Source organism: Tupaia chinensis, unplaced genomic scaffold (genome assembly GCF_000334495.1).
Source record: "Tupaia chinensis unplaced genomic scaffold, TupChi_1.0 Scaffold146140_1, whole genome shotgun sequence".
NCBI classification, from domain to species: domain Eukaryota; kingdom Metazoa; phylum Chordata; class Mammalia; order Scandentia; family Tupaiidae; genus Tupaia; species Tupaia belangeri.
In genome coordinates, this window is record NW_006205995.1 from 2,161,968 (window position 1) to 2,172,882 (window position 10,915).

The following is a 10,915-nucleotide window of genomic DNA, read 5'->3' on the forward strand; positions in this document are numbered from 1 at the left end:
ATGCCAAGTAAGTGGGACCAGCAGATGGCATAATAGTCATATTGCTGGACTCCCATATGGCCGACCAGTTCAATTCCCAGATCCAGTGGCTTAAAACTCACACTGGATGAGTGTGCATGTGTGCCCAAGATCCTGAGAGGAGAATGAAGGAGAAGGGGTTGCGGTGTGGCCAACCTCCCGGGGACGGGGGGTGATTTCTCACTTTCTCTCTCTCTGTCTCTCTCTGTCTCTCCAGCAAGCACATGCACCCTATAGCAAAAATCTCTCTTTTAAAAAAAAATGCCCAGTAAGTATTGTCTTCTTTCACTCTATGAATTTGTTCTGTTATTTCTTTGTTCAGTTTTTAGATCACTGATGTATTTTTCGTAAGTAGTTCAGGAGTAGGGTGACCAGCATGCCTCCATTTGCCTGGGACTTTTCCAGTTTTAGCAATGAAAGCCCACTGTCTGGAATACCCCTTATTGCTGGCAAATTGGACAGTCTACTCAGGGGACAAAGAGACTTTCCTGTTGAAATCAAATTGAGAAATGCTCCATTACATTCTACTCACCTGAATTCATTTCCTCTTGCCCTGTAACAGATTACCACAAAGTTATTGGCTTTAAACATTAATTTATCATCTTACATAGTTCTGGAGATCTGAAATCCGAAATGGGTTTTGCAGGCTTACACCCAAGATGTTGACTGGGGTCCATGTTTTTCTGGCTGCTCTAGGGGAGAATGCCTTTCTTGCCTTTTCCAGCTTTCAGAGGCCACCCACATTCCTTGGCCTGTTCCCTCTTCCTCCATCTTCAGGCCAGCAATCATATCAGCCCAACCTCTGCTTCTAGTGTCACGTCTCTTTCTCTCTCACTCACCTCCCTCTTTCACAGAGAAGGGCCCTTCCAATTACATTGAGTCCTCTGGATAAGCCAGGATAATCCTCCATCCCAGAATGTTTGATTTGATCGTATCTGCAAAGTCTCTTGGAGGTTCCAGGAACTAGGACATGGACATCTTTAGGGAGCCTTCATTCTGTCTACCACCGCTGCAGGAGCTGATAGAACATAGTAATGTATTGGTATTAAAGAAATATTTTTAAAGTCTCACAAAAAAGAATCTATTTTGCTTTGCCTAGTCCCCAGTGGTTTCAACTTTACTGAGTCAAGGAATTCTTATGTTCCATTTCACAGTTCATGGAATGCTGCTAACTTAGAGAGGAGCAGGGTTCAAACTGGTGTAGGCACCACCAGGGTCCAGACACTTCCCGTGAGACCTATAGACAAGGACTGTTTTAAGGGAACCAATGTCTAGATCTCTCACCAACTTTCTTTCATATGCTCTGTACATACTTGGGTATGCAAAACTCATGTGTCTGAGGTCAAGGCGTGGTGGATCTCCTTTCCTTCCACAGTTTTGGTCATGCAGTCCTCAGCCACAAGGATCTTAATGGGATATAGTGTGGTTGCACCTACCCAAGATGTCTCATTAACATGATGCAAAACCTCCCATTCAAACAAAGGAACAATGTGAAACTCAGTGGCAATGCCTTTTTAATCAACCACTACCCATCTCATTTAGAGGTGCATTTCCAGTAAAACTTTACTTTTCATGTTTAGCATTTATCAAAATTTTGGTATTTTAGATAATGCCCAAAATAATTCAAATGATAACTCACTCCAGAAAAAATTTTTAATGCATAGAGATTTATGGTTGCTAGAATCTTCTTTTACTTAATTTTCAATTTATATACACACACACACACACAAACACACACACACACATACATATATATATATCCTCTGGTTGTAGAGAAACATGTTGAATTGATCAAATATTTTCAAGCATAAAAATTAATATGGGGCTAGCCCCATGGCTTAGTGGATAAGGAGCTAGAGTACATATGGCTGACCATTAGTTCAAATCCTGGCCCCAACAGCTTGAAAAACATGCCTGGCCCAGGTGCATGTGCCCCAAATCCTGAAAAGTTGGAGAAATAAAAAAGAAGGAATTTCAGCATGACCACACCCCACAGAGGGGTGCTTTCTCCCTTTCCTCCTCACTCTCATCCTCTGGAACAATCTTTTTAGACTTTTCTTTTTTTTTTTGAATGTGTATATACATGAAGGACCAGCAGTAACACAGTGCTCTCTGAGGCTGGACCAATATGGGAGTTCTCATCCCAAGACCTCCCAGTGCATGCTGGGCACACACATGTTCCCACAATCCAGGCTGGTTGAGTTGGGAATGGAAAGTGGCATGAGGACCCTTTTAGGGTGCATCTCACCCTGTCCTCACTCTCTCCTTTTTTTCTCTCTCTTTGTGTCTCCCTCTCATGTAAAGATAAAACAATCATGTGTGTGTATGAAAAAAGAACATAACATTTCCAACTTTTAAAGAAGACTTGCATGGGCCATCTTTAAGTGGACAGTGGTAGGTATTATATGACAATGGCACCTATGTTAAATTGGACATATTCAAATAATGATTTAACAGGTTGATTTGGAAATGTCACTATTTAAATATCTCTAATAAAAAGTATATATTTCCTAACTATTTAACCTAAAGTTAAATAAAATACTCACTGTTAAGTTTTTTAAATATGCAAGGAGGGGGGCCCGCAGGTGGTATAACAGTCATGTCACTGGACTCCCACATGGCCCACCACAGTTCGAGTCCCAGAACCAGTGGCTTGAAACTTACTTGGCATGTATGCGTGCATGCCCAAGGCCCCAGGAGGAGAGCGGAGGAGAAGGCATTGCATCGTGACCATCCCTCTTAGGAGATGATTTCTCACTTTCCCTCTCACTATCTCTCTCTCTCAGTGAATACATGTGCCCTTGGGCAAAAACCTCTAGAAAAAAAATATCACAAGTAGGTACATAGTTTTTCAAAATTCCTACAGGGTGTATGAGCAGACGGTGCGGCAACCACTGCTGCAGAGAAGGAAGGCAATGCTGACGGCAGGAAGAGCAGGGTTTGGAATCAGGCTGGCAGGGGAGCCTCGGGAAAATGCCAGCTTAGGGTTCAACAGTGAGATGCCCGGCACAGAGTCAGCGTTTCCTTTATTCAGCCAACACCTGCCGTGTGCTGCCAACCCACACGGCGTGGGGGAATGTCTCACGCGCTGACATCCCAGCGCACACAGATGCGGTGGTCTGAGGCTTTGTATAAGCGCATGCTTGCTGCCTTTCTGGAGAAGATCTTGTTCTCAGGCAGTTAGTACGGCCTGTGACTACAAAGCAATGACTCATGTTTTGGTTTTCTAGAACAGATCATCTCCCGTCCATCTTTCCTTTTAGAACAACCACCTGAAGAGGCATCGCTTATGTCAGTGACCGGCCATTACTCTGAAGTACATAAGCTTCTTCTGTGGAACTGACTTCAAAGTGTGCAGCGCAGGCTTTTGAACACCCTACTGCTTGTAAACATTTGTCTTTGGAGAACGAATTTGATTTTTCCTTTTTTGAACAAAGGTTATTTACACAAACATCTAGTGACCATGGTAGATGACCAGCCAGGGCAGGAATATCATCTGTCTCACACTCTGGAAGAGCATAGGTCAGGAAATCAGAGCTTCCTCTTGTAAAGAGTCAAGAGAGGCCATCAGTCCTGTTATTTTTTACATGATAATATTTCTCCTCTTGCCGCTGAGGCTGAAGGGAATATCCTGGCCACATCAGGGCCACTTGGCTGTGAGGTTGCTTAAAGATTTTGTAATCTCAGACTTTGGGGAGAGAACTTCCTGGGACAGGAGAAGCCCTCGTGTCCACTGCTTTGGTTCTGCTGGTCCCACTGCCACAAACCCTTTCCAGGCCGTGCCCATTAGGGAACTGCAGCTGGATGAGACCCTGGGACAGAAATGATACGGGTGCACCCGGGGCTAAGGGGGCCTGGTAGACCAGCCGTAGAGGACATACAGGGCCTTATTTACATCATCGCTGAGTGTTTATTGAGTCTGTGTCTGTGAGGCCAGAGTGTCCGGGGACTAATCGCTGTCTGCTGAAGGAATGCGTCCAGAGTGAGCAGAAGGGGTAGGATACAAGTTGTGGAGGGGCTGGATAAGAAAAACAGAAGCCAGCGTGTATGGCCATCTGTCCACTCGGCCTGTCATATCCATCACGCCCATGTGTTCATGGAACACTGAACAAAAGGGATTCTTTGAGACCCTCAATTCACAATGGTGTGCACTGTATATTACTACCTTCTTGTTCTTCTGCAATAGTTTCCTGGTGTTTTCTTCAGACACCATTTCATCCCTGTGCCCAGACCAGCATAGGTACTGTGGGGGTCATTGTTTCTGTCCTCAGACAACTGGAATCTCCTCAGGGAGACAAGAGTAATCTACATACATGCTTAGAGTGAGGCTGGAGGGTGGGGTCCATTCAATTGTCACCCCTAGCTAATTGGTGGCTGTGTAGACTATTTCATCAAAATTAAGACACTGTCTATGGTAAAATGCCATTTTAGGTATTTTTTGTTTTGTTTTATTTTTGAGAGATTTTTGCTATAGGGTGCATGTGTTCACCGGAGAGACAGAAAGTGAGAAATCATCCCTCCAGGAGAGATGGCCGTGCCATAATACCCTCTCAGGATTTGGGGCATGCACGCACACATGCTCAGCATGAGTTTCAAGCCTCTGGGTCCAGGACTCGAACCACTGTCAACCATATGGATGTTCAGCACCTTAACTGCTATGCCACCTGCTGGCCCAGTATATGCTTTTAATGAAAAAATTTTAAAAAGAAAAAGGGCCAGTCCTATAGCCTAGTGGTTAAGGGAGCCTAGCCTCAAATGGCTAATTGTGGTTCAAATCCCAGCTCCACAGTCTTGAAAACATACTGGGTGCAATGTGTGTGTACCCCAAATCCCAACATGATGGAAAAATGGAGGAGAAGGGATTGTGGCATGACCATGCCCCATTGCAGGAGAAGGTGCTTTCTCCCTCTTGCTGTCTCTCCCAGGTGAGCGCATGTGCCTTCTGGCAATTACAACAACAACAAAAAAAAAAGGAAAACAATGCCATCAATTAAATTATGAGCCATTACTCTCTTACTATGAACTTAGAGTTTTTATTTATGCCTACTAAAAAGATATCTTAGATTTATTTACACAGTGTTGTAGGCTGTTTTTTTTTTAAATACATATTGCTCTCATTCATTCATAAAGTGAAAATAACAGCAAAATTAATTGACCGTGGTCAAAACAAAAGGAAAACAATGCCATCAATTAAATTATGAGCCATTACTCTCTTACTATGAACTTAGAGTTTTTATTTATGCCTACTAAAAAGATATCTTAGATTTATTTACACAGTGTTGTAGGCTGTTTTTTTTTTAAATACATATTGCTCTCATTCATTCATAAAGTGAAAATAACAGCAAAATTAATTGACCGTGGTCTTCCTAAGCTTCTTCATGTACAGAGCACTCCTAGGCCGAAGCATTTTTGACTGGGAGTTATTGGTGTCTGCTTCCCACACAATGCCATCCTCCAAGCTGTCAAGAATGCTGGTGAGGCAGCATTTCTTACCGCATTTCTCTGTGGCTTTCTCCCACATCTCTGGCACCTGTTGTGTAAATTAATGTGCACACAGGTAATGACAAACACAGCACACCAGCCACCTGGCTACAGCGACTGTAAGACACATCCCAATTCCCGAGATCTCAAAAGTGAAAAAATAACATCTGAGACTCAATGAGATACGGGTTTTGAGACTCAGTCAAAAGGACCATCATAACCAACTATCCATTTCCTCCCTTGGAATGGGGTTGATACCAGCGCGACATCCTTCTCAGGAAGCAATCATTTGTTCCCATGTAGTTTTTGAAAATGAATGGGTTTCAGTGTGACAGCAGGTGCAGGGAGTCATCTGGAAGCCAGTAGAGTCAGGAAGGCCTTGTGCATAAAGCAGGTCTCATAAAGGTAAGATGTGGCCTGGGTAAGGACACCTCTTCCAGCAGAGGGAAGAGCATTAGCTCAGCCTGGAAAGTTCAAATGGGTAAACAAGCATGTCCTGTCGAGAGGAAAGTGGGGGTGGTTAGGGAGTTGTAGGCTATGAAGACGTGAGTTTTTGTGTTAAAAACCTAAGTTCACGTGAGCATGTCTTATTTGTGAAAATAAACAATTCTTGTATTTCTGTAACTTTTTTTTTCTTTCCTCACTATAGGTCCTGATGTTTTTAGTTCAAAGAGCCTTGCCCTTCAAGCCCAGAAGAAAATTCTGAGCAAAATAGCCAGCAAAACCATGGCCAACATGTTGATTGACGACACCAGCAGTGAGATCTTCGATGAGCTCTACAAAGTCACCAAAGAGCACACCCACAACAAGAAGGAGGCTCACAAGATCATGAAGGACTTAATCAAGGTGGCGATCAAAATCGGGATCCTCTACCGGAACAACCAGTTCAGCCAGGAGGAGCTCGTTATTGTGGAGAAGTTCCGGAAGAAGCTGAACCAGACCGCCATGACCATCGTCAGCTTCTATGAGGTGGAGTACACCTTCGATAGGAATGTACTCTCCACGCTCCTGCACGAATGCAAGGACCTGGTCCATGAACTGGTGCAGCGACACCTGACGTCCAGGACCCACGGGCGCATCAACCATGTCTTCGACCACTTTGCCGACGTGGAGTTCCTCTCCACCCTCTACAGTCTGGACGGAGACTGCAGGCCCAACCTCAAGAGGATTTGTGAAGGAATCAATAAGTTGCTAGATGAGAAAGTCCTTTGAATGCCTTCCCTCCTCCTGGACTTGGCTGCTTTAAAGTCACTGCACCCATCATGGTCTGGGGAGAAGCAAGAAAAGAAGCTGCAACCCTTGTTGAAGAAGTCAATGTTTTGTCGTCTCTATCCCACCGAGGCTGATGCCCAGCCAAGCGTGGGTGTGTTTAATCCCTTGAGTTCTCTGATAAGGTCTGTACTTAAAATCACCTGTCTTTGCAAGCCCAGAGGCCACTTCAGCTACTCAAAGCAGGAAGTCTGTTTTGCCCCTTACAGTAAACTCCACTCAGCTCATGGAGGAGAATGAGCCCTGGACCAGGACCCAGAGAACATGGGTTCAGTTCCCAGATTCACCAGTGACAACTCTGTCCTCTGTATGCTGGAGCGTGATGCCTGTCTGCCTACCTCACAGGGCTGTGGTGAGGATCGAAACAGATACTGTCTGTCCCTGCTTTTGAAAACCCTCATGGAAGCCCTTTATATGTTCTCTTGTGAGTATGAGAGGGATAAACTTGGATCTAGACCATTAAGCAACATGTAAGAAAGGAACAAGAGAATCTACTGGGCTGGGTTTGCATTCTGTCTCTCAATGTGCTGTTTGCAGCAAAATGAAATCCAAAGGTGTGAAAAAGTACACTTGCAAATTGGGAAAATGTTTTACAATGTGTTTTTTAGGTCTTAGATGTGCAGGTTTCTGATCCTGTGGAAGGAAACTCCGTGGAGGGTGGGGAGAGAAGTTCCTACCTATAACACAGGAGCGGAGAAGCACTCTGCTCCCCCTGCAGGACCAGCATCTAAGGGGCGCCATCCGCGGGGCACAGAGAGGCTTTATTCTGGCATGCATGGGAGTCCGGCAGAATGAACCCCTCACCATCCTTCTTGACCTTTTACAGTCATTTGTGCTATTTTCTCTGGTTCGTTAATAAATCGAAACTACCCTTCAAACAAGAGGTCTTGGCGTTGTGATTCAAAAAAGAAATTCCTAGGGCTCACTCCATGGAACCGCAGTAATGCACTACTCCAGAGACGCTGGACCCCACATGGCAACCATGGTTCAAATCTTGGGCCTTGTCAGCCTGAAACACCCCAAGCATGCACGTGAGTACCCAGGACCCGATAAAGCTAAGGACGGAGGGAAGGGAATTATGGTGTGACCAGGCCCTGGAGAGGGTGCTCATCTCTCTCTCTCCCTTTTTCTCCCTCTCTCTCATTGTCTCCCACTCTTATGTGTGTACATGGGCTCATACGCCCTTTCAGTAATAACAATACTTAACAGTTTAAGAATGATGGAATTGAAGGGAGAAACAAAGAGCAGGACCTGCCTATGTGCTCAGACCTCGGGGGACAGAGCCCCAGAGGAGCACAGGTGGGGGTCCAGGTGCTAGTCAGTGGTGAGCTGGTTCCCTGCCTCACTTTCAGTCTGTGACTTCTGTCGTCCTGTCATCATCATCTTCGCCATCATCAGGACTATGTTCTTATAACACTGTGCCACGTTGAGATCGCTCCTTCTGCCCCGCCCCCCGACCCACACTTCTCTCGTATCTGATGACAATGCCACACTACTGTAGCTCAGACCCACGGTTCTGTCCACCCCCTGGTTTCCCTCCAGCAGGAGAATTAAGTGATGGTTTGTGGGAGAGTGTGACATGGCGTTCACCAAGCCTGAGCTGACCATCAGCCTCGACTTGCTCCCGTGTCAACATCAGTGCTAACCCTCCAGCTGAGTGTCTCAGCCACGGCACCCAGAATTAGCTCACTAAAAGGATAGCAAGCACGGAATGAGGAAGAGTTAAGTCCGCCTCTGCTCTCCATATTTGACAAACATGGCCTAGCCCCCTTCTCAGATCCTAGGCTGAATGATGAAGTCCCGTGCACACCGGAGCTGGCGTGGCTGCCGATCCTTGGCAGTGCTGGTGGGAGCTGAAGGCAGCTTCCTCCCCGCCTGCTGCTAGGCATCAGTCCAGCAGTAACTGGATTTTCACTCATGCAGAGTCCTCAAGGCTTGCCTTAGGTACTCCTCTAATTAAAGCACTGCTTTCTAGTTCAGAGATGGTTCTAGAAGTAGGTTCATTTTTCATTAAGTAAATGGATATTTGCAGAGGACTCAGACCCAAGAAGAATGAGTGAAACTGCTTTATCTCCTTGTGCAATACAGTGGGGAAGAAGAGGCAGGGTAAAATTGCCAAAGAAGCCAAAGAAGATTGCAGTTCTGCCTGCTCCACGGGGTGCAGCTCAGCATTGGTGGTACGAGAAGGCCGAGTTGGGTTCTGAGGGCCCACGGGTCTCCGAGGAAATTGCATCCTTCCTGCTCTGGTCAGAGAAGGGTCGGAACTTTTACCAGCAGGTCTTGGCAAGTACAACAGCAAAGGGTGGACTGTAATATTTTCTGGCGCCGTAGGCTCCCCAACTGAGGGAATCGGTAGGCTCTCTGCTATAAGGTCATGGGGTACCGTGACCTCATAAAAAGCTCCCAGGGGGATGGTGAACTCACAAATTGTGCTTCTGCCCCTCTAAAAATATGAGCCACAGGCCAGCAGATGCCATAGAGGTTAAAGTGGCTGGATCTCACATGGCCAGTTGCAGAGTTCAAGTCCCAGACCCAGCAGCTTGAAAAACGTGCCATGCGCGTGTGCATGCATGCCCAAAATCCTGAGAGGAGAATGAAGGAGAAGGGATTGCAGCATGTTTATTCCCCCCCGACCCATGGGGTGCTTCCTTACTTTGTCCCTCTCTCAGTCTGTCTCTGGTAAATGCACATAGCCTATCACAAACATTTAAAAAAGAGAAAGAAAACACAGAGCCGAACCCCATGCTATGTGTCCATTGGCATCTAAATTCAAGGAGTTCTTGAATGTCATCAAGCAGCTGGAAGGACTGCAGATTTTAGATATTTTACATAACAGCCTAGTGACCAAAGAAAGATTTCTCATTATGCAGTCATATTGGTTTATCTTGAGAACTCTCTACTTAATGGCCCTGAAAAGCTGTTTCTACTGGGAAAAATTAAAAACTGTGACAGAGACCAGCAGATGCTTTTGAAAGCAGATCTCTCTGTAGCTGTGCATTTCTGCTCGGAACTCTCTACAAAACTTTCAACAACGAAAGCCCACTGAAGCAAAGTTGGACTATCTGCACTTAGGTGTCACCGATGACAAAGGCTATCATTTGTAAAAACAATGGAAAAGAAAACTAATTTTTAAAACAGCAGCAGTACAGAGTCATTCCGTTAATCAAGCCCCACAGAGCAATGCTTGGTTCAGCAAATCAGGTGCAGAGACGTGACTCATTCTTTAAGGGTGAGGTGTGGCAGACGCAGCTTATATGAAATGTCTGGGGATATCACTGGGCCTTCAACCATCCCTGAACACTCAGTTCTGTCCCCACGGGAGGACCAGGGACTTGTGTTGAAATTCCCAGCCTGCCCCTCAGCACAGGTCCTTCCTTGTGTGTCTGAACCCTGCAGAAACATTTCCTGCTGGCCCCACCTGCCATGTGTCTGTGTTGCTCTCCCTGTGTTTGCACCTGTGAGTCTTGACACCCTTGGTAACTCCGGGTCTCTGCTCAGTGTCGAATCTAAATGAAAAGACCTCTCCATCTGTGCTTCTCTAAACTCCCGTCTCTCCCATCTGTACACTTCTCAGAAACAAATCCGTTCATTCATTGGCTGCTCCAGAGAACTTCCTGCCTCCAACTGCCCATTAAAAAGAACGTAGCACAATGGGACCAGCAGTTGGCATAATGGCTATGTCACTGGACTCCCACTTAGTCGACCGCGGTTCACATCCTGGACCTGGTGGCTTAAAACTCAGGCCGAGTGTGTGTGTGTGTGTGTGTGTGTGTGTGTGTGTGCCCAAGCTCCCGAGAGGAGAATGGAGGAGAGGGGATTGTGGCGTGACCATCCCCTCTGGGGGGTGATTTCTCGCTTTCTATCTCTCTCTCTCTCTCTCTGTCTGGCGAGCGCATGAGCCTTATAGCAAAAACCTCTAAAAAAAAAAAAACGTAGCACAAAGCAAGCCGACCTGCCCTCTGTTTCAATATCTTTGAGGGTTTTTATTTTTTTAGTTCGATGTGATCCAGAAGAAAGTTAAAATACTCTGAGAGCCAAACCAACTTGGTGAACGTTCTAGATAAGCCAACGTTGTCTTAACTTTGGCTGTGGAGACATGGCGTTCGCAGGAGCTGGCCAACAGTGGGCGAGGATGTCGACGGTGGGC

General features: G+C 45.9%; 1 protein-coding gene across 1 annotated transcript in view; it reads left to right on the top strand.

The window, feature by feature from the left end:
• Positions 1–7,639, top strand: part of TIPE3 (TNF alpha induced protein 8 like 3) — a 12,604-nt gene extending 4,965 nt beyond the window's left edge. Inside the window, exon 2 of the mRNA XM_027768402.1 lies at positions 6,149–7,639. Coding sequence (XP_027624203.1) covers positions 6,149–6,711 — 563 coding nt within the window. The 3' untranslated portion in view covers positions 6,712–7,639. The remainder of the gene's footprint in view (positions 1–6,148) is intronic.
• The last annotated feature ends 3,276 nt before the right edge of the window (positions 7,640–10,915 follow it).